At 47.6% G+C, this 24,664-nt stretch overlaps 1 protein-coding gene across 1 annotated transcript in view; it reads left to right on the forward strand.

Moving 5' to 3' along the window:
* The window catches only part of LOC130115839 (neprilysin-like), a 63,694-nt gene that overhangs the window by 30,860 nt on the left and 8,170 nt on the right, over window positions 1-24,664 (forward strand). The window contains exons 3-11 of the mRNA XM_056283691.1: window positions 9,426-9,510; window positions 10,426-10,521; window positions 10,610-10,728; window positions 14,387-14,455; window positions 15,099-15,233; window positions 18,443-18,544; window positions 18,654-18,790; window positions 19,035-19,128; window positions 20,670-20,798. Of these exons, the coding sequence (XP_056139666.1) occupies window positions 9,426-9,510; window positions 10,426-10,521; window positions 10,610-10,728; window positions 14,387-14,455; window positions 15,099-15,233; window positions 18,443-18,544; window positions 18,654-18,790; window positions 19,035-19,128; window positions 20,670-20,798 (966 nt within the window). The remainder of the gene's footprint in view (window positions 1-9,425; window positions 9,511-10,425; window positions 10,522-10,609; window positions 10,729-14,386; window positions 14,456-15,098; window positions 15,234-18,442; window positions 18,545-18,653; window positions 18,791-19,034; window positions 19,129-20,669; window positions 20,799-24,664) is intronic.

Genomic DNA, 24,664 nt, shown 5'->3' on the forward strand with positions numbered 1-24,664 from the left:
TTTTGAGGAGAAGCTGAATACTGGCAATTTTAAAATAGTCAGGTACGGACCCAGATGTTAGGGAGTAGTTGATAATGGAGAGCAGGCTGAGACCTAAGCCAGGGAGGATGCACTTTAGAAATTTTGTGGGGAACTATATCACAGGGACTGGAGGAGGGACACAAATGGGCTACGGTATTTACAAGGAACTGCAAGGAAATGGGAGTAAATTCAGACATTAAAATGGGACTGCTGAAAGGGGTGGAGGGTAAAACAGTGGGGGGGGTTGGTACTCAGACCATCGATCTTGAAAGCAAAAATAAATAAATATAAGAAATCTTCACAGTCATTAGCAGAAGAGGTGGGGATGGTAGGAAGAGAAGGATTCACAAGCTGGATGATAGTACTAAACTGAGACCTTGAGTTCTTTTTATTTCTATGAATCAAGTCAGAAAAGTAACCAGCATGTACATCTTTAATAATTTGGTTCAGATTCAATAACTCCTTCGTATGGAGGGGGGGGGGGGTGAACTTCAAGTGTAGTTTTTTCCATCCACGTCCGACCTTCCTATATTCCCTTCTTTGCTGTCTGATGTCATCATTGATGCAGGGGGTCGTGTTAGTAACTGGGACATCCCTGGAAGGGCTGACGTACATAATCATTAAACCAACTAACTAGATCATTGATATTGACGAAGTGAGGAGGGGCAATTGGCCAAACTAGAAAAGTAGCTGGAAAACACGGCTGCGGACCGTTTATTAAAGACGCGAGAGTGGATTATCTTATTTCCAGGACTGCAAGTCGCACCAGAGTAGAGGATGCACTGTGCAAAAAAAAAGTGTTGTTGCGAGGGGGGAAAAAAGTCTCCCCGGTGTATAAGTCGCATTCATATGGTGGCACAGGATTTTCAGTTGAGTCACAGGATTAAACAGTGCCACCCAGTAGCCTTAGCTGCAGTGCAGTGTATTTGTCCGACAACATTACAATGTCTAATTTGCTTTGAAATACAAGTCGCACGACCATCCAGACGAGTAAAAAAACCCCAGCCATTTATAGTCTGGGAAATACGGTATGCATTAGAGGACTGCTTTGGGACTGGGATCCCGCGGGCGGCGGGTCGCATGGGGCCCGACGCGGATCTCACGGGAGCGGGCGGTTTTAATTTTGCTGCAGGTGGGAGCAGGCCGTCAAAAAGAAAGAGTGTGGGGTCCTGGGATTGAGCTGGCGCTCACCAGGAGGATGGAGTCAACGAATGAAGTTGAAAACCCGAGCAGAGCAGGTCATTACAATACCGCGGAGCCCATCTGTAATAGCCCTGTCGAATGTAAGCACAAGAGAAACCAGCAACTCGGAGAGTTCAGAGAAAACCCATTTAATGGCCGGGGGTCGATAAATAATTACACAGCAAAATGGGTTATCACACGCGGTTTTAAGATTTCAGGAGAACCAGAAGCGAAAGGAATAGTTGTGTGTGTGTGTGTGTTCCAGGGTGGGGGGTGGGCTACCGTATGACTGCATGTGCACACCCGTGTGTGTTTCTGCGTGTGTTGCCCAGACGGACTGGGGAGGGGGGGGGTCGTTCCTAATCACCCCGGTGTAAGTTGGGCATACCGCGCGGTGCGTTGCCCAGTTGACCGTGAGCGTTTAATTACTACCTGCAGTCGTGTGTTCAGGCAGAGGAGGAGACGGAGGAGCGCAGGTTTCAACCCAGCCTCCAACTTCTGGCCTTGGTTGAAACCTGCGCGCCGGAACCCGAAGCCTGACACAGACACACTACTGTAGTCGGTGATTAACCGCTCACGGTCAGCTGGGCGACGTATCGCGCGGTACGCCAGGACCATAAAACGGTATATGTTGATAAAGGGGAAGTTGGGGAGATTTAGAGGAGGAGGTAGGAGAATAGAAACACAGAGAGATAAAGACGACTGGAGGACTTGGGGGCGAGTGAGAGATTTGCAGCTTGAGGATGATGGTAGATGGTGAAAAGATTGTAAATAGGAAGAAAAGCAAATAGTCGACTCAGAACTGAATCTTCAGGAAGTGTGTGTGTGTGTGCATGCGTGTGTGTGTGTGTGTGTGTGCGTTTGAGTTGCTATTTGGCGTGTTTAAGCATGTCAGGTAAACCAAATAAAGAGAGCACAGTTGGTTTCGTGTGAGAGGAAGTAAACATTGCACGACAAGACGAGGTGACACAGTCTGTCTGATTGGGAGCAGATACACATCCGTTCACTGCTGATTTTTTTTTCAACCCCCCCCCCCCCGCCCCTTTTCTCCCCAATTGTATCTGGCCAATTACCCCGCTCTTTTTCAGCCGTCAGGGTCGCTGCTCCACCCCGTCTCTGCCGACCCGGGGGGGGCACCCCGACCGAACAGAGGAGGCACTAGTGCAGCGACCAGGACACACACCCACATCCCGACTTCCCACCCGCAGACACGGCCAACTGTGTCCATAGGGACGCCCGACCAAGCCGGAGGCAACACGGGGATTCGACCCGGCGATCCCCGTGCTGGTAGGCAACGGAGTAGACCGCCACGCCACCCGGATGCCCTCCATTCCCCGCTGATGGAACGTCTGGGGGACAAGACGACGACGTTGCAGACAGACCCGCTGCACGTGTTGCGTAGAAGCTGTACCCCCTCTGACGTCACAATGCGTCTGATGGGACGTCTGCTCGACAACGGCAAAGCAGGCGTAACACACTCCACTATAAACTATGGCAACGGCAGAAAAAAGGAAAAAAGAAGAAGATGAATCTCTGCAGGAAGTCTGTTTTTCCCATCACAGCACTAGGTGACTCAAAATGTCTGTCCCTGTCATCCAGCAGCAGAATAAAATGAAGGAAAATGTGTTCGCTTGGCAGTCCCATCACCGAGGTTCAGATGGGGCGGACGGTTTTTCCCAATCACCGTTGCGTAATACCACAGATACTTCTGATAAACATATCAGATGTAGATAGCCGGATAGAGATCCCTCTGCCAAATCAAACAGGATCTGTATGGCTTCAGCCGCCCTTGACGCTGAAACAGGATGGGCTTCGATTTAAAATCTGCCGAGCGTTCCGCAGCTACAACGAGCGTGGAGCCGATAAGACGCGTGGCCACACCAGGTGGCATATACCGCATCTAAATCCAGCAGTTTCTGCGTTTTGGACAGAAGTAGTACAGGGCATTTCCCGGGCCAGGGGCCAGGCCTTACGTTTGAATAGTGCCGCAGTACGCCTGTAGCCTCGTGTCAGCGTCTGCACCAGTATGAGTTCTCAAAGTCACACAATGTCAACGGAAACCGAGTTCAGCTGGAAACTGGTGCAGAGTGCAAGGGCACGGCGGCCCCGGTGTTGCTGTGGTCTGTGCATAGTTTCTGATATGTCACGATGCACGGACGAAAAATCGAGCGTCCCCGTTGAGATGGAGAGAGAGAGAGAGCGTGTTAAATCGCCTCTATCAGGGTCGACAGTCACACACACTGCTGGTCTCATCTGTCCTCTCGTTTCCGTTCACCCACGGCCCTGCCTTTTCACAGCCGTTATTCCCGTCGTTCAACCTCATCATTCCTGTGCAACCCCCACCGCCACCACCCCCCACCCCCCCACACACAGACACACACACCTCATTCCCACTCACCCCATGGCGCTTTTACGACACGGGTTTGGGTTTTAAAAGTTATCAGCCCCAGGAAAAACAAAGGCACAGCTACATCACACGCCATACGTTTCTCAGTGTACAGAGCCACCGGGTGAGCGGTTATACGAGAGAGAGAGCGTGAGGGGGAGAGACGGGGAGGGAGGGGGGGAGAGACGGAGCGAGAGACAGGGAGGGGGAGGGAGGGAGAGAGACGGAGGGAGGGAGAGAGCGAGAGAAACAGCAAGAGAGAGGGGGAGGGAGAGAGAGCGAGAGAGACAGCGAGACGGGGGAGAGAGATGGCGAGCGAGAGAGAGGGGGAGAGAGAGATGGATAATATAGTCTGAAAAAATTTGGTTCCAGTTTAGAAGAATGAAATGAGCTTTTCAGTTTAAGAACCACGGGGGAGGGGGGAGGGGGCGGAAGAGATGGAGAGAGAGGGACAGCAACTCGAGAGAGACATGGCTATAACTTCCCTCCAAAACGTCTTTGCAACGATTGTACAACAATTTTCTCCTTCTAACTGAATGTGTTGCAGGGAGACTGCTGCGTCCTTTCTGCATTTGCGCCGCTTTCACGGCTGTTGGCTGCACGTGCATGTTCGGTGCCGCCGCATTTCCTGTTTTCCGGAAGGAAACGCGGCGGCAAACCTGACAGACCGCGGTGGAAGTACCGCGCCTTGCAGCGTGAGAAGGAGTCCAGCAGACGAGGTGTAGTACACGATGAGGGGCGAAACGCAAAGCTGAGATTCTACAAGTCCTGCTAGGTGACATGGTTCAAAACTGATGTGATGTTTCCAAATAACATCAGGCGGCCGGAAGTTGTTTCTGAAATCCAAGTGACACACACACACACACACACATGCTCGCACACACCAACACACAATACATGCAGGCGAAAAAATTTTGCCGTGAGCACAGAAAATGCACATACACCCACACATAATTATGAGCACACACACCCACACATACTTATGAGCACACACACACACACACACACACACACATACTTATGAGCACACACACACACACACACATACTTATGAGCACACGTGCACACACATCCACACATACTTATGAGCACACACACACACACCCACACATACTTATGAGCACACACACACATCCACACATACTTATGAGCACACACACACACACACAAAGAGCGTAAGCTTTTGCTGTGGTGACACATTAGCACCAGGCAGTCAGTAATCCAATCACACACAGATGATCTGTGCCCTTTGGCAGGAAGCGCCCTATGAAGGGTCTCTAACTCCGGACTTCATTAAGATTAAATGAGCCCATAAATACTGCACACGTGATAATAACAACACAGGAGGGTCGGACAAAGTGAAAGGGGAAGACGCTGGGTGAAACACAATACCGGAGTAGCGAAATTGAAAAGCCGGGGGCGGGGGGGGGGTGGAGGTGTGAATAGTCCGTAACACAAAAGACCGAGACAAACGAAAGATGCCAAACTCTCCAACTTTCAAATTTAATGGCCGACAGCGTCTCAGTAAGGGCGCCGCTATGTTCTCTCGTTCCGTATTTTCAGGCCGGTGAGTCGCGTGCTCCCTCGGTCTCGCTCGAGGCGTTTCCGAGATCCACTCGCCGCTTCTCTTCCTGGAAAGGTTACCGTGTGTTACTGTGGGGGGGGCTAATTCAATTAATAATGCACAACGTGTGGGTGTGTGCATGGCATTTGTGAAGACCCCCCCCCCCCAGAATCCTTTCATTTCAAAGGACGCTAGCTCAGGTGGTAAAGCTAGCATCTGTAGACATTAGCGCGGGAAGGGGGGCTGCAGCTCCCCCTAGTGGTGAGTGCCCCCCCCCCCAGTAGTGGCAATTGGCAACAATATGCCTAACTTTTCCTAATGTACAAATTCTAGACAAAAAACAAAACATACCTGTATGTTAAACAGTGGGCGGGGCTGCGTAAAATGTACATGTTTAATGATGAAGTGAGGAAACGCTCCAGTCCAAACCTGCCACACGCGCCTTCCGAACAAAACAATGATGTCACACTGAAGCGACCGGGGGAGGCGGCCGCTCTGACTGTCGGCGGTTCTTCGCTGGGGGAGCGCGATGGCTGATGGGACTGTTAATGTTGGATTTAAAATTGTGTTTTAATGATGCGGTGTTCATGTTGTGGTTGTTGTTCTTGTTGTTGTTTTGGGGGGTCGACTCAGACTAAGTAGGAGACCGTTTATTGACTGACTGACTGTAGGACCGTGACTGGGACTGATGCCGCCACTTGTGAGATGGGAGTGGGGGGACTCATTGTGTTGTTGTCAGTTCTGGTCCGTTCTGGCCGGTGTGAATAAAAGAGCACTCTCGGGGTCGTGCGGTGTATGAGGCGCAGGAGTTGCGATTAAAAAGGAATCAGGAACGCTTAATTTTTCATTTCACTTCATGCGCTTGCGTACATGAAATGAAACAAAATGCCGTCCCCCCCCCCCGTCCCCCCCCAGCCCACAGCAGTACAACACAAAGACAAAAACACATCCAAAAACTACAAGAACACACACACCCAAACTAACACACATACCCAAACTAAAAACAAAAAAATCACTGACCCAGGACGAACGCCAGCCAGGATGACTGTCAGAACCACCGGTCTGCATGGGCTAGCAGTTAGCTTAGCCCACGTCTGGTCAAACCGCCCTCGGCGTTTCCTCTTGGGGCACAGCTCCAGGCAGGGGCTGTGGTTCCCCGGGCCCACCGGACGAAGCAGACCAGGCTCTTCCAGCTGATCCAGCTCCAGCTCTCCCGGCCAGACACCATCCACACACCTCCCTGCACTCCACACGACCACATCAAAAACACCAGCCAGCACCAGCTGAGGCCACCGCCAGGCCATCCTCAGTGTTATTGGAACTGCCGGTCTGCACGGGCTAGCAGTTAGCTTAGCCCGCCCCGCTCTCCCAGCCGGTCCAGCTCCAGCTCTCCCAGCCGTCAAGCGACGACACAACATAGACATGGCCGAAGACACTGGATGGACGGTACTGGGTGAGGCCGCCGCGAACGCGAATTTGCGCAGCCATCTCCCCACACCGGAATCGGAAACGATCCAAAACAGCTCTCTGCCTCTCGACTCATTCTTCCACGCCGGCTCGCCACAATACTTTTCGTTTTAGTTGGCAGCCCCCTACTTAAAACATCTTCCTGCGCGCAGTCCACGTTTTTTTTTTCTTTTTATGTTTTACTTTCGTTGCAAACATACGAAGTATTACAGCAAGACGGGGGCGGGGCGGTAGGGGACAAGCCCCCCTCAACGTGGGGGGGGGTCGAAAAAGTCCCCCCAATAAACAAGAACATCCACTACTAGATATATGCATAAATATATATGATATTGGAAATTTACTCCCAGTATGTGTTACATTCACTACACAGTACTGTGTTTTATATAGCCTTTACATTCACTACACAGTACTGTGTTTTATATAGCCTTTACATTCACTACACAGTACTGTGTTTTATATAGCCTTTACATTCATTTCACAGTACTGTGTTTTATATAGCATGTACATTCACTACACAGTACTGTGTTTTATATAGCCTTTACATTCACTACACAGTACTGTGTTTTATATAGCCTTTACATTCACTACACAGTACTGTGTTTTATATAGCCTTTACATTCACTACACAGTACTGTGTTTTATATAGCCTTTACATTCATTACACAGTACTGTGTTTTATATAGCGTTTACATTCATTACACAGTACTGTGTTTTATATAGCGTTTACATTCATTACACAGTACTGTGTTTTATATAGCATGTACATTCACTACACAGTACTGTGTTTTATATAGCATGTACATTCATTACACAGTACTGTGTTTTATATAGCGTTTGCATTCATTACACAGTACTGTGTTTTATATAGCCTTTACATTCACTACACAGTACTGTGTTTTGATAGTTTGGTAACTTCATAACGTGTTAACCAGCTACCATGATTTGCCTCAATGATGTACAGATGTCTAGGCTTTACGGTTTTTGTCTAAAATAGCTTAAAAATGCTTAATTTAGCTGCCGAAATAAATAATAATAATAATAATCTTCGGGGGGGGGGGCTTATCATATGGCCATGAAACACGTTTTTCTTTGCTGAAAACTTGTAAAACGGTAGTTTAAAACCTTTAAACAAAAATTCCGGGGGTGCGTGCTCCCGGACCCCTCTACAGGGTTTTGCCCCCCCCCCCCCCCAATATAATACTCTCTCCTACGCCCTTGTATTACAGCAACAGTGGCGTACAAAATATGAGGTAGATGTGTCCTTATTTAATTTGTCGTGTTAATAGATGAAAAGAACACAATACCAAACACCAATCTGGCCGCTGAATGCAGAGTGAATAAGACATCGCTGGTTTCAGTTTATTTTTGGAGCCGTGCAAATAGCACATTAATATGTGTCATACCACAGACCAGACATCATTCACGACTAACGCAAAACACACCATTTGCATCATTTGGAGATTGCATGCACATAAAAATCCAACGGGTGAGTCAAGTGTCCTGTTTATTTTTAGCAACCAAAAAAAAAAAAAATTGGAACGCAGAGGTCTTCCGTGTAAGAGAGTTATTTGAACCCAGAAGCAGAAAGTAAGGCAGAGGGACAGCTTGCTGGCATTGTGTAGTGAAGTGAATACATGTTGTGCAACAAAGTGGAACAAATGAAGAGCAGCGTTAAGTGCTTTGGTGAATGGTGCGTTAATTAGCGTATACAATTATATTTAAAGTCTTATTTGTTTCGAACACGCATTCATGAGGCCGAACCAGTCGCTGCTCTGCTACTTATATCTCAAACAGGTGTGACAGATTGCGGGGGATTACACAAAATTCCTCTCCGGTTAGTCGTCGACAATGGACAATGGCTATGAACAAGCTAACCACAGCTGGAAATTTTGAATACTTCTCATGCCCAGTTTTCCACTCTCCCCTCCACAATGTTGGCCGTTCTGCAGACCACAAATTGACCAGAATCCAGCGTGATTGCTTTCTGGTAATTCCGATTTTTATTTTTTTGGATTTTGATGTTTATTCTGAGATTGCGTGGCTCTATTTGTGATGGTGCAACTCATTAGACTCCGGGTTGAACCCCCGTTTGAAAACCAATCATGCGGTTTTGAAAATGAATTGGGGTCAGCCGGACACACGAATCGGGCATCCAGAGAAGACCCTCAGGAGATGCGTTGTTTTCAGAAGTGTACATTTATAAACACAAAATCGTAACCCAGCTCATCAAGGACAAGGTCATTTGTAGATAAGTATAATTTGTCACCGAAGCATCTAATCAGCAGTTGAAGGTCATCGTGGAGGACTTGACATGCAAACGGGAATTTCTACAGGAAATACCACACAGTACAAAGGATTTTGTTCGCTGTTTGTTCAAAATAATGTGCAGCTGTTATTATATTTATAGATCTTTCAATCATCAAAGATAAAAAACATCAACACAAGAACAGTGTCTGGCTCTTCCCACATCCCCATGACAGTTGTCAATGAGAGAAACATGGAATTGAAAACTTTTAGTGAGCAGCATGGTAAACAGAAGAAAGACTGTCTTTATAAAGTGTGCAAAAAAAAAAAAAAAATGCTTGTCTCAGAGAAGATGACATGCATCTGGAATACAGCTGTGTTTCTTTGAAATCAACCAGTTTGGACCTACTCGTCGTCATAAATCTTGTTAATTAATCTGTCCTCCTCTCTTCTGTCTCCCTACAATGGTTGTGTTTGTCCCATGCCGATTCTCACATACCCCTGTTCTCTCTCTCGCTCTCTCACTTGCTCATCCCCGCCCCCTCCTTCTGTCCTCTACTGTTAGGTGTCCTGGAAAGAACGGTGGAGGGGGAGGCCAGCGCCCTCACGAAGGCGAAATCCCTCTACAAGTCCTGCACCAATGAGAGTGAGTTAGGGTTAAGTGGCATTGAATCTGAGCGGAGACATCTGTTCCCTGTTTCTATCTCCTTTTTGTGCCAAGTGCTTCATCAGTGGCTTAATTTCACTGTCCTCGCATCTCTCTTACTGTGCATGTACTAAGTGTCTAAAGTTTATCTCCCCAATGTGTGTGGGGGAAAAAAAATTTATTCGTTGGTTTTCAATAATTACTGCCACTAAACGTGGGATGACGAGATGCAAATAGTGCAAATGCAGGACAAACAGCAAGAGTTTTCAGGATGCAAGAGATTCATAATGTCTGCAGTTTGTGGGTTACTGTTGCAGAAAGGTAATGAACTTGTTACAATGCATATCAGGCTTAATTAGATACATTTACATCCCACCTGCTGTTACACTCTTGCCCAATATCAACACATGACGTTAAATAATATGCTCGAGTAACAAATTAGAAGATACATTTCTGCGTCCAGATGGCATGGCGGTCTCTTCCATTACCTACCAACATGGGGATCGCCGGTTCGAATCCCCGTGTTACCTCCGGCTTGGTTGGGGCGTCCCCACAGACACAATTGGCCGTGTCTGTGTGTGAGAAGCTGGATATGGTCAGGGCACCTGTTCAGGGGGCAGGGGGAACTGGGGGGAGTAGCGTGATCCTCCCACGCGCTACGTCCCCCTGGTGAACCTCCTCACTGTCGGGTGAAAAGAAGCGGCTGGTGACTTCACGTGTATCGGAGGAGGCATGTGGTAGTCTGCAGCCCTACCCGGATCAGCAGAGGGGGTGGAGCAGGGACTGGGATGGCTCGGAAGAGTGGGGTAATTGGCCAAGTACAATTGAGGAGAAAATAAAGGTGGGGGGTGAATCCAAAACGTAAGTGATGATGCTTTTTTTTTTTCACTGACATGTTTGCTTGATTTTTTTTAGGTTTAATTGAGCTTAGAGGAGGGGCTCCATTGTTACGTATGCTACCGGACATGTCCGAGTGGCCCATTGCTGTGGACAACTGGGAGGCCACCTATGGTATTGTATTCTTCCCCTTTTGTCACACAAGATCATAGCTACGTGTATTTCTGCCCACTTCATGTTTCCTTTCTTCTCCGTTCCTTAGGTAAGATGTGGAGGTTTGAAGATGCTATCGCTAAACTGAATCAAAAATATGGGACTCAAGTCTTGGTTAACTTTTTTGTTGGCACCGATGACAGGGACTCCAATTCTCACATCATTCATGTAGGTGAAGAATCCCTTTTCTTCTTTTTCCTTCCCTTCCTCTCTCATACCTTGTCTCCCTTGTTCCCTTTCTCAGCTTCCCTTGCTCCCTCTTGGTGTCTCTTTTTCTATCTCACTGACTCGCTCGCTTCGTCTGTCTCTCTATCCGACAGCACTTTCACAGGCTAGAAACTGTTGCATTCATCCTGCTTTTTGCTGGTCATGGGACCACTGTCAGGAACAGTATAGCCACCTTTCGAACAAAACGTGAAGTGCATTTTATGCAATTTTGAAAAGATAAGAAAAAGTGCAAAAGTTCTCATTTAGGAGATGGTTTTATCCAAAGTGACTTACAAAGAGAGTTCGATGTGATGCCTGGCAGAGGCCAAGCATGGGCTCAAAGAGATGCTAGTGCTGCTGTGGTCATTTATGTACATTTCTGGTAGCTGGTTTTAAGTGATTAAGTAATCTTTCTGTGCAGAGAACAACACTACATGGGCAAAAGAATGTGACACCCGAACATCATACCCATATGTGGTTGTTGAACATTTCATTCCAAAACCACGGGCATTAATATGGAGTTGCAACGCCCCCCCCCCACCCCTGCCCCACTGCTATAACAGCCTCCACTCTTCTGGGAAGGCTTTCCACTAGATTTTGGAACATGGCTGCAGGGATTTGCTCCCATTCAGCCTCAACAGCATTAGTGAGGTCTGGCACTGATGTTGAGGAGAAGGCCTGGCTCACAGTCTGCGTTCCAGTTCATCCCAAAGGTGTTGGATGGGGTTGAGGTCATGCTCTGTGCAGGCCAGTCAAGTTCTTCCACACAAGACTCAGCAAACCGTGTCTTTATGGACCTCGCTTTGTGCATGGGGACATTGTCATGCTGAAACAGGAAAGCCCCCCCCCCAAACTGTTGCCACAAAATTTGAAGCGCAGAATTCTCTAGAATGTCATTGTATGTTGTAGCATTAAGCTTTCCCCTCACTAGTACTAATGGGGCCTAGCCCAAAACATGAGAAACAGCTTCAGACCATTATTCCTCCCCCCAAACTTTATAGTTGGCACTATGCATTCAGGCAAGTAGGGTTCTCTTGGCATCCACCAAACCCAGATTGGTCTGTCAGACTGCCAGATAGTGAAGCGTGATCCATCACTCCAGAGAACGCCTTTCCACTGTGTCCAATCAGTGGCAGTGTGCTTTACACCAGTGGCTCTCAGTCCAGTCCTCAGAGACTGGATTGAGTACATTGGTAAATTAAATTCACCTGTTGTGTCAGGTATTCCAGCCATCTAATCACAGGTCCTCGAGGACTGGCTTGAGAATACCTGCTTCACACCACTCCAGCCGACGCTTGGCATTGCACATGGTGATCTTAGGCTTGTGTGCTGCTGCTCGGCCATGGTATCCCATTTCATGACGCTCCTGAGGAACTTTTCTTGTGCTGACATTCTTTGCAGAGGCAGTTTGGGACTCGGTAGTAAGTGTTGCATCCGAAGACAGACAGTTTTTACATGCGACGTAATTCCACACTTGGCGATCCTGTTCTGTGGTGTTGTGTGTCCTGTCGCTCCACAGCTGAGCTGTTGTTGCTCCGAGACGTTCCCACTTCACAAAAATAGACTTAAGGCTGACCAGGGCAGATCTAGTAGGGCAGACATTTGACCAACTGACTTGTTGGAAAGGTGGCATCCTGTGACGGTGCCAAGTTGAAAGTCACTGAGCTCTTCAGTATGACCCATTTTAGTGCCAGTGTTTGTCTATAGAGACTGCATGGCTGTTGGCTTGATTTCATGCATCTTCAAACATGTGGCTGAAATAGCCAAGTCCACTTATTAGAAGTGGTATCTACATACGTTTGGTCATACAGTTGATGTTATTAAAAACATTTATAAGGAAAACGGGAAGCTTGGAGGCCATTGGCCAAAATTTGAGAAAAAAAACTTTGTTTTTTTTAGTATTCCCCCTTTTCACCCCAATTGTAACCGGCCAATTACTCCAATCTTCTGAGCCGTCTCGGTCGCTGCTCCACCCCCTCTGCCGAGCCTGGGAGGGCTGCAGAGGGCTCCGATACGTGTGGAGTTGCCAGCCACTTCTTTTCACCTGACAGTGAGGAGTTTCACCAGGGGGACGTAGCGTGTGGGAGGTTCACACTATTCCCCCCAGTTCCCCCTCCCCCCCCGAACAGACGCCCCGACCGACCAGAGGAGGCGCTAGTGCAGTGACCCGGACACATACCCACATCCGTCTTTCCACCCGCAGACCCGGCCAATTGTGTCTGTAGGGACGCCCCGACAAAGCCGGAGGTAACACGGGGATTCAAACCGGCGATCCAGGTGTTACTAGGCAACAGAATAGACCGCTACGCCACCCGGATGCCCCTCTGTCGCATAATCTTGCAAATGATATTGACATATCAGCTTTCCTATAAAGCACGCCTACAAATTCCCTGCAACATTTCATAGGTGATTTTTGGTGTTGTGGTATTTCTGTTCAGCTGTAATTATTGGCAAAAGATGCCTGATTGAAATGTAGCACGTGTAGACTTATACATTTCCCATCGGCTCAGTCAGTCAGACAGCAGGAGTCCACAGTGTTTAACATAGTGCACTAAAAGGGCGTTATGGTGCCACAACATTTCCAATTTTCTGCTCTCATGCTGGTTTCTGACAGCAGCGTGGTGTCTTCGGATTATATCTAGGCTGTGTTAATGAGCAGATCTTAGTCTTTTGCATTCTCTTCATGCTCCCTTAAGTTACACCAGAGGCGGATAACTGCTGTAAAGGCAAAGATGGAAAACATGCACGAGCCACGGGGTTGTTCAGAGTGTTCCTGATATGGATTGATGTTTTTCTCCTCGCCCTCTAAAGTTTTGATCAATACATGGAAGATAGGCGGCAAGGTGGCGCAGTGGTTAGCGTGGTTGCCTCACAGCAAGAAGGTTCTGGGTTTGAGCCCCGGGGTAGTCCAACCTTTTGGGGGTGGGGGTCCTCCCGTCGTCCTCTGTGTGGAGTTTGCATGTTCTCTCTCTGTCTGCGTGGGTTTCCTCTGGGTGCTCCGGTTTCCTCCCACAGTCCAAAGACATGTAGGTCAGGTGAATCGACGGTACTAAATTGTCCCTAGGTATGAATGTGTGTGTGTGTGTGTGGGCCCTGTGATGGCCTGGTGGCCTGTCCAGGGTGTCTCCCTGCCTGCCGCCCAATGACTGCTGGGATAGGCTCCCGCATCCCTGCGACCCTGAGAGCAGGACAAGTGGTTCAGATAATGGATAGATGGAAGATGTGAGCAAGTGCATGACTCGTGTTGACAGAATGTGGGTCACTTCAGTTGAACTAGGAGGAAGCAAACCAGAGCAGCTGAGGAAGGTAACAATAAAATCAACATCAGCGATGATTCGAACAGAAAGGCTATTATTAGGTGAGAAAGTACCCTGAGTCTCTCTTTTCAAAACTTTCCCTCTCAGCCCTTTCTTCACATACACCCATTATACCACCCGCATACCCCCCCACTCCCTCCCCCCCCCACACACACAGCACCTGTTATACTATCATTCAGTCTGAGCACAAGCTGTTCTTGTTTTATTATCTCGTCAACTTGTAAGTAGGATTGAGTGTATTTTTTTATTTCTTAACTCGGTTGTGAGTGAATAGTTGTGTCCTGTTCCCTTTCCGTCACCAGTTCGACCAGCAGACTAGCCTCGGCCTTCTGTCCAGAGATTACTATGCCTGCACTGGACCCTATGCAGAGGTAGTTAACTCACACACACACACACACACACACACTAGCATACAATTACATAGAAGCTGATGTTTATATCAAGGTCAACTGCAGACATCGATCTGCACATCCGAGCATGAAAGGGGCTGACTTGACCTTATCTTTCTGAGCTAAACTGTGATTATGGGTGTGCTTATGTTTTTTCATGAGTTTGTGTGTGTGTGTGTGTGTGTTTATGCATGCACATGAGCTCGAAAGGGAGAAACACTCCAGTAACACACCAATAAGTGATTACTTACATCAGAGGCCAAACAGACTTTGGCCGTGACGGCCATCAGGACCAGATGTTTCTGATTGGGGGAGACAATCCGATGCTCTGGTTTCCATCTGGTTTACCATCGTCTCTGATTGATATTCAGAGAGGAACCCGTATCCACCGCGCTGAGCCTGAGGCGACTACAGTGTATGTCTGGTGTGTGTGTGTGTGTGTGTGTGTGTGTGTGTGTGTGATTGTATGCATGTCATGGTTTAGATCAAAACCGCAACTTCTTCCTCCTCCATCCACGCTATTCTGCTAAAACAAGGGAAATGACTTTAATTTGTGTATGTGTGTGTGTGTGTGTGTGTGTGTGTGTGTGTGTGTGTGTGTGTGTGTGTGTGTGTGTGTTGACAGGCATGTCGGGCCTATGAGCAGTTCATGGTTGACCTGGCTAAGCTGATCCGGTCAGACCGGCATCTGGACGTCAACGAGACCGTCATCAGGGATCAGGTGACCAGGGTCATGGAGCTAGAGAGAGACATCGCCAATGTAAGACCGCTCACATTTAAACTGGCTTTTCCCCCTAAACCATCTTGCACAACCGTCCCCGGTGTGGAGCAGAGGAAACCATTATGTCATCTGTCTCTTGCAATGGCTGCACCCACATTGTAATCAGTGATGCGGTCTACACTTTCCGTCCTGACAACTTGGCACCGTCAGACATGCCCTGCTGGGTCTCCCTCCATCTTTTTATGCTTCAAGTCCACTATTTACTGGAACACGTACTTGTAATCATTATTATTCACGTTATGTACACTTGTTTATGTACACAGCATATAAGCACAACACTGATTCTCATGACATAACCCTTAAAATGACAGATGTGTGTGTAATTGTGTACTTTTGTCACTTCATTTTAGTTCGACTGTCAGTGTAGTAGTGAAATATGAGAGTGGGGAATGCCAAAAGACTTGTAGCAACCCATTACACGTTCTCTTACTGAGGTTTGAATTAATTCTATTTAAACTAGGGCGTCCGGGTGGCATGGCGGTCTATTCCGTTGCCTACCAACACATTGATCGGCGGTTCGAATCCCTGCGTTAGCTCCGGCTTGGTCGGGCATCCTTACAGACACAATTGGCTGTGTCTGCGGGTGGGAAGCCGGATGTGGGTATGTGCCCTGGTCGCTGCACTAGCGCCTCCTCTGGTCGGTTGGGGCGCCTGTTCGGGGGGGAAGGGGAACTGGGGGGATTAGTGTGATCCTTGCACGTGCTACGTCCCCCTGGCGAAACTCCTCACTGTCAGGTGAAAAGAAGCAGCTGGCGACTCCACATGTATCAGGGGAGACGTGGTAGTCTGCAGAACCTCCCCGAGTCGGTGGAGGGGGTGGAGCAGTGACCAGGGGAGAAAAAGGCAGGGGGGGGGTCCAAAAAAAAAAGTATTTAAACTAAAACACCGGCCAGTCTACAGGGGTTAAAAGAAAAAGTCTCTCCATCAGGAAATTCCTTGTACCTACAGTGTAGTCGGCTTCATTTGGTGGATTCAAAGCGTTCTCCTCCATGTGTCAGTTGCCCTGATTTGCAGCGTGTCCCGGACCACATCTATCCCTACAAAAAAACAAACACAAACAAAGATTCTTGACGCCGTAAACTGTTTTTCCACCCTGCCCGTATTGTGTACTCACTGTATCTGAGCAGTACAACTACTTAAGAACGTGAGACAGGCGTGGAAGTGAACACGGGCATCGTTTCAGCGGCACATCTAGAACTGACGGGTACATAGGGGAATTTACAGGGTGCCATCAGGGACAAACTAATAGACGATACACAACAGCCCGTGTGTGTTGTTCTTCTCGGGTCCGCTCGCTGCCATGCTTTGCTTCCCTCCACTCCACCGCTGGCGTTTTACAAGGTAGCTAAAACGTTCTGCGTCTGAGCTTTACAGACCTTACCCCACCGCCACCTCCACCTCGGCCTCCAGCCGTGAGTGTTGGTTTTGGAGATGCATCTGAATCAGTAGCCTGGTCGTATGTGTGCTTTTTTTTGAGAAGGTGGAGGGGATGTGAAGGCGGCTGCACGTGACCGGGCTGCTGATTCCGAGCCGCTTTAAGCCCCATGCAAACGCCGAGACTCTTTAATGTCCATATATCAGACTGAGAGAGGACAAGCCGTCGCACACACAACAGTTGGGGTTTGCAGATTTACAGTCTTCAATCTTTTTTTAACCTTGGTTTATTGTCATTGACCAGTTTACGGTACACCAGCATGGAAAGATTTGGCAGGAATTCAGTCACAAGAATCGAACATATGTTTTGTATAATCGTGACGGCTCCGACTGGTCAAACGCTTTGTGGAGAGGCGAGAGATTCAGAGCTTTAACCTGTGGTACGTTACAAGATAATGTGATGTGCACGACGTGTCCTGTTTTGCACAGACCAGTGCAGACTCCTCACAATCTTAAAAATCAGTCGTCGTGGCCAAATTGAGGTTATAATTGGCCTGTAAATCATCTGCTGCAGTGGTTCCCAACCTTTCTGCCCCCAAGGCTCCTCATGTCCCAGGAAATATTCCAGGGCCCCCTACAGGAGACATGATAACCCGTCTGTCTGTCGTCGTCCGACTCCATCTGTAAGCACTCCACTGCAGTTAGTCCTGCTTATTCCATTTAACCCCATAAGAGCGTGAAAGTGTTTTAAAACCGACATGTGTAGTTGTACGAATCCTCAGATATGCAGTCAGAGCAAACATAAGAGACATGTGACGTCTACAGAAACTAAAAGGCTCATCACATCTTGTGTAAGACTTACCTCTTGCTTTGTGTTATTAGTCAGCTACTAATGTTTTTTTCTGATTGAAATGCAATAATTTCCCATCATCTCAGGACCCCCCCCAGACAACTCCCTGAGGCCCTCTTTAGGGTCCCTTTCCCCCAGTTAAGAACCACTGGTTAAGTGTGTTCCTAGCATTACTCTCTGTCTGTCTGTCTCTCTCGCTTTCTATCTGTCTGTCTGTCTCTGTCTCTCTCTCGCGCCCTCTCTCGCTCGCTCTCTCTCTCTTTCACGCTGTCTCTGTCTCGCGCTCTCTGCCTCTGTCTCTCTCTCTCTGTCTCTCTCACTCTCTGTCTCTCTTGCTCTCTGTCTGTCTCTCTTTCACTCTCTCTCTGTCTTTGTCTCTCTTTCTGTTTCTCTCTTTCACTCTCTCTCTGTCTCTCTCTCTCAATTCAATTCAATATGTGCTTTATTGGCATGACATGTACATATTGCCAAAGCATGTAAAACAACAACACAATACAACAATGATTATAATAATAACAGCAACCAGAACAGTGATTATGATATCCAACAAAGACAGTAGCAATAGGTGCCATCACCCACTGTCTCTCAGGTGGTGGCAGGAAAATATAAATCTTGCTGCAATGCTCGCCGCTGGCCCCCCTCCCAGGACCACCCGCAGCTTACCTGCGTCGTCCATTTCCTGGTCCTCTGGAATCACATGTTCCAGCTCCTGGGCAAAAGCCCGGCGCTGTTTTTCAAATTTGTCACATTTAAGGAGGAAGTGCACCTCTGTCTCCACCTCATCTGTCATGCACTGACCACACGTTCGTTGCTCTTTTGGCAACCACGTCTTTTTATGTCTCCCCTTTTCAATGGCTAGACTGTGGTCACTGAGCCTGTATTTGTTGAGGATCTGTCGCTGCTTCCTGTCTCAGACAGTTTCTCTTTGTTTCCGTCTCTGTCTCTCTGTCTCTGTCTCTGGTAGGCTACTGACACACCTGAGGACCGTAACAACCCTGTGCTGCTTTATAACAAAATGGAGCTGGGTGATCTCAATGGCAATTTCACCCTGGAGCTCGAGTCAAAGGTAACAAACAACACACTGATATCTGTCAGAGTTTATCATTTGAATGACCTCTGACCCTCTCTCTGATACGTTTTTACTTCGTCCCCGATCCTTTGGGAATTTGCTTAAGGTGTTTGACTGGAGTTACTTCACGGGTAGGATCATGGGCACGGTCAACATCACCATTCCTGATACAGAGAAGATCATAAACTACTCTCCAAATTACTACAGGAAACTCAACCTTGTGCTGGCCAAATACACCAAGAGGTAGGTGTGTGTATGTGTGTGTGCGTATGTATGTGTGTGTGTGAGAGAGAGAGAGAGAATATGCAAGCATTTGTGCGTCCCTGTGGTAGTGCATGCACGTGTGCGTGTAAAGTGAGGGTGTGTGCATGCCTGCGTGTCTCAGCGTGTTTCTGTGGGGGTGGAGGTTCACAACATATACAGTAAACAGATGCTCACTCGTTACTGATTTTGCTTGGCATGACTCCTTCTCTGAACACCCTCGTAGGGATCTGCAGAACTACATGGTGTGGCGCTTTGCCATGAACATGGTGGTCGGCCTGAGTAGATCGTACAGAAACACCAGGAAAGCCTTCCGGAAAGTATGCAACCAGTGTCTTACATGCTGTACTTGAACTGAGCCTCTGTTGGCATCGCATTGTGTGTCCTTTCTGTCCGCCCACCATCCACCATTACGACGACGCCTCCCCTTTTTCATGCTCTTCCTCTCCTCCCACTCCTCTCTAAGTTCTTTCCTCCCCCGCTCACCACTAAACCTTATCATACACATCATGCTTATGTTCAGTGCTTGAAGTGGAAAAAGTCAAGTGCCAGTACTCCCCTTATTCACATGTTGGCGTGTATCGGCCAGTATCTGCAAATCATTATTACATTCTGAATTTCTACAGTGAGTAAAAGATGCTGGGAGATACTGCTGATGTTCACAACATGGATTTATTTAATCAGGAGAATGGCAGTAACGTGAGCTCGCTTTAGTTGTGTAGGATTTGACTTTCCAAGCTCTGTCGTGTCGTCTTCTGACTCTGTTCGAGTTCTCTTTGTTTTGCCCTTTTGGAGACAGGCCAGCATTATTGTAATGTTCATGGAACGTTACTTATACCCCTTTTCCACTACATGGTACCGGCTCAACTCGACTCGCTTGTGTGTCGTTTTCCAGTACTGTGACAGTACCCCCTCAGTGTAGCTGGTCGTCATAGTGATGCCTGGTTTCAATTTCAAAATGTTCTTTTAAGATAACTCCGTTTTGACCGCTTCGGTATTTGAAAATGCCGGGTGGTATCCCATGCGCACGTTGATGGCGCAGTGACGTGTTTCTCTGACCAATCAGAGGTCTGCATTGATTTTGGTACCCGCTCCAGTTTTTTTGGAACCTCAACAGAGGTGGTACCAGAAAAGTGGTAACAGTTACCAAAATGCCGGTACTTTCCAGCAATGGAAAATGAAAAAAGGGCGAGTCGAGTGGAGTTGAGCCGGTACCATGTAGTGGAGAAGGGGCATTAGACTAGCTGGTGACAGAAGAAAGCAGGCAGGAGAGAACTGGCAACCAATTTTTTTTCCTAGTATGGCGAAGTCATGACCTGCCCTACTCTGCCTCTGATTGGCTACTACTCATTGCCTTCGTTGGTTGGGTAGGGATTGAGATGGGAGAGATTGAGATTGGATAGGTTTAGGGTAAGAAGATCAGGGTAAGCCAATCAGAGGCAGAGTAGGGCAGGTCATGACTTCACCATCCTAGGAAAAAAAATGCAAATGGGGGGAACAGGCGAGCATCATGTAGTGCCCTCTGGGTATGTAGTGCCCCCAGTGCTCCCTGGGTAATGCAGTTTATTTAGGGCCATTAAGAATCACTCAGAGAACCTGAAATGGAGAGGGCAGAAAAGAGTACCGGCAAGTTGTGAGAAGTGGCGGTGCAGAAGAAAAACTCACGGTATGCTAAAAAATCAAATGTAGACGTGCCGGTGAGTACTGGCCCACTTCGAGCACTGCTCATGTTATACGACCATACAGAACTACACATAGATGAGCGCCATGATTATAAATCCTAGTGTTCCTTCAAGCCATTACATAGAGAAGTTTATTGTGCTTCCTATTGTGTCTATCCTAACCCCCCCTTCCCCCGCAGGCTCTATCTGGAACAACATCAGAGGCCGCTGTTTGGCGTCAGTGCGCGCTTTATGTCAACAACAATATGGACGATGCTGTGGGAAGACTGTACGTGGAGGAGGCCTTCTCTGGAGAGAGCAAAGAACTGGTCAGTAGGGGTATCTGATGAGTTCGCTGAGACTGAACGACAAAAACTAAATGTCCAAAGGCAGATTATTTGATGGCCTTTCTGAGTTCCAATTCTCTCGCTAGACAGCAAAGTTAAAGACCTGGTAGCAAATGAACTTCTCATCCGTTCTTTTCCCGTCAGGTTTGTTTTTGTCCCGCTTGTTTTTCAAGTCGGCACAAAAATATGTTTTTCTGGGTCGTAAGAAATCTCCTCCCCTTCACACACACATAGCTCAGACCCAGTTTACCTTTTATAGCCTTTACCATACATCTGTGAAGGAGCTGCAGCCAAGGTCAGAGCAGCTCTGCGGCGTAGTCCGCGGTGGGGTACAACAATTTGCTGTGGTCCTTTAAAAAGTAATGAAGGAAATCATTGTGTGTGCCACTAAACAACACACAATTACTACTAAACAGGCACCATTTTATAAGATACAGTACACCGTGTAAAAGTCAATGTAATTTCGCATTAGTGGCGCTAAATGAGTGCACGTGTAGTACGCCGGACTTGGTTATCGGGACTTTGGCTGCAGAAACAGTGGAAGCTGCATGTTTCTATTCAAGTTCAGCATTAAATACAACAAAAGTCACTAAGAATATGTACTGGTGACTAGTTTCACATTCATCAAAGGCATTAATTACTTAAGATAAGGTACTTTATTGTCATTGTATGCATACAAGGAAACTTTGTTTGGTGAGTCTCAGACCAGCAGCACTAGACAAAGTAAATGGTTAAAACACAAGGACAACATTTTTTATAAACAAGTGAGGTAGTAAAAATGATGATGAGACAATAAAAGATGGCAGCGGCTTTTAAAGTTCAAAGTAGCGCGTGGGGTTATTGCACTCGGTTGTCCATGTTGCAGCGGCTTCAGTACTGAATCGAAGATGGCTGTCTCGAACGAGTGCAGAAAGCAGGTCTGGAGTTGTCAGACGGGAAGGTGTGCTCAGCTCCGGGATGCACAGCCAGACAGTCGCTCCTGCGCTGCTGTGTGTGCATGTGTGTTTTTGGGTGAAAGCTGTTTGACAGTAATTGGGTCACGTGTTCTGAGAAGATTTGCTGCAGCCACAGCCTCCGAGTGTTTTTGTTGTCACGCTTGTGGCCTTGCGGTCTGCAGAGTCACCCACAGAGCTGTGTTTTTATTTGCTTGTCCCGGCTCAAGAGCTGCTGAACCAGGTATCCTTGTAACCAGTCATCACGGCCAGTGCCCCCACGCTGTAAATCTTAACCCTGTGTGTGTGTGTGTGCGTGTGTGTGCATTTGCAAGAGAGTGCAAGTAAGCGAGCAGATCTGTTACACCAGTCATTATGTGAGTCTCACACGCCATAAATCTCCAAGTCCTCATGGACCCACACCCACTCTAACACGTGGACCTCATATCACACTCCCTGAAGGTGTGTGTGTGTGTGTGTGTGTGTGTGTGTGTGTGTGTGTGTGTGTGTGTGTGTGTGTGTGAACAAGCATTTAGTTTACCCTGCAAGCACACATTAGCTCCCCTTTACACATGCACATGCACCCAGTACTCTGTGCACATAAGTATGTCGTGATGACCCCCAGTTGGCGCACACACTAATCTCTCATGCCGATATCCCTGCAGCCACCGGATCATGTTCCAAACATGACGTTTGTTTACCGAGGAAAGCACAGATAAGGGGTTTTCAAGGAGACAGGCTATTTTAAAATGCTCGACTATCATTGTACAAATGTTTGAGTGCAGCCAGTGATTTGATGAAAGCAGATCCTGTGTTGGATTTGTGCTCTGGATATAAATTTGAACAGTGTGGAAGAATACCCCTCCTGGGAAGCCATCAGATTGTGTTGGAGGGCAGACTACGATGATATATAACAGCCCAGTGGGTTCGCTACCATACTTAACCTGTTTCTGACCTGATTTTGACTGTTTTGATGTCTGCGGATACACTTGAATTATTCATCATGCACACAAGAAGTCACACAGACACACACACACAGACAAACACACATGGAATTGTTTTCAATAAAGCCCCGTCTGTGGAGTCCATACTGGTTTGTGGTTAACCACGTTGTGTTATGAGAGTGGTCATGCAGTGTGTAACAGAATGGACTGTTGATGCGATGTGACGCTGGAATGCCTCAGTTGGCTCGCTGCCGTCTCCTCGCAGACTCGCAGCTTCGAGTCCTGCAGGGTGGGCTCCACTTGTCTATCGGTGCACGCTTACATTTGCCGGAGGTTTGCCGTCATCCCGCGCAGATCAGTTAAGCTTTTAGGAAGCGAGAACCTGATGTGTCATTTTTGTCATTGGCTGATGCAGAATTGTTGTCATGGTTACTGTAAAGTGACATCAATTTGCAGAAAATCCTAGGGGCAAATTCCGCCAAAATAGTGAGGAGCGTGGCCACGCTTGTGATGGTAAGCCGTTTCTTATCTGAACGACAGCTGTGTAGCCGTAAGAGTTTATCAGAAAGTCGCGTCGCGGGTTTGAAGGTTGTAGAAACGTGGGGGGGGGGGTACACGCTGAGTTCACAGTCGGCTCAGCAGTCGAGGGACCTCCTCTGTGCACGAACAAGGCGCCACTCATGTGAGTTTTATCGCAGTGGGTGGAACGTAGGAATGGAGCGAGGAATGAGATGCATGCCTGTGACCATCTTTTTTTTTTTTTTTTTTTTCTGTGTTGAAAAAACAACTTCTTCAGCAAATGAAATACAATGTTCTGGCTCCAGACATGCTTATTATGGACTTTCTGGTCTCCATTGTGTCTTTTTCTTTTCTTTTTTTTTTTTCCATTTTTTTTTTTTTATTATATTCAACCAAGCTTGAATTTTTCCAGTATCAGCACTGCTGAACCATCGGAGTCCATTATGCTGAGGGTTTAACATCAATACTAGTGCTGCTATAGTGTTGTGGCCATTGAATGTCTATCCATCCATCCATCCATCCATCCATTCATCCATCCATCATCTGAACCGCTTATCCTGCTCTCAGGGTCGCGGGGATGCTGGAGCCTATCCCAGCTGTCACTGGGCGGCAGACGGGGAGACACCCTGACAGGCCACCAGGCCATCACAGGGCTCACACACACACACACACACACACACACACCTAGGGACAATTTTACGTTAGCTAAGGATAGGCAAGGCTCAGCGTTTTCGGTTTTTATTTTTCAAAGCCATCCAGCATGCCGGATTTCGCCACAAGAGGGCACTGTTACATAACCTCACATGAACAGGAACAACTTTTGGAACCATGGAAACATAAAATCCGGGTGAAAATCAGTTTAAACCGATCTGCTCCTTTTAAAAAAATCTGGGTATTTTTCGGTGAAAATCGGTAAAAACCGAAAACACTGAGCCTTGAGGATAGCTAAAAATTGTTGTTATAATGCTAATTTTGGCCATGCTAGCTACCGAGCTAAAGTTGTTTTAAGTATTTACACATTCTGACTAACTTCAATATTTAAAAAAGTATATATCGTAACACTTGACTACAACATTAATCTGTAAACAAAGCAAAAATACAGAATTTTATTCACTGACTTGTAATTCATGGACTGACAGTGCACTGTGCCAAGACAAAAGGAGGGATGTGTTTTATTCCCTACACTGGTGCACAGTTACAGAATTTCTTTGTGTGGGTTTTCTCCCCACTTGTACTTGGCTAATTACCCCACTCTTCTGAGCCGTCCCGGTCTCTGCTCCACCCCCTCTGCTGATCCGGGGAGGGCTGCAGACTACCACATGCCTCCTCCGATACATGTGGAGCCGCCAGCCGCTTCTTTTCACCTGACAGTGAGGAGTTTCACCAGGGGGACATAGCGCGTGGGAGGGTCACACTATTCCCCCCAGTCCCCCCCGAACAGGCGCCCCAGCCA

Source organism: Lampris incognitus, chromosome 7, assembly GCF_029633865.1.
Source record: "Lampris incognitus isolate fLamInc1 chromosome 7, fLamInc1.hap2, whole genome shotgun sequence".
NCBI lineage: Eukaryota > Metazoa > Chordata > Actinopteri > Lampriformes > Lampridae > Lampris > Lampris incognitus.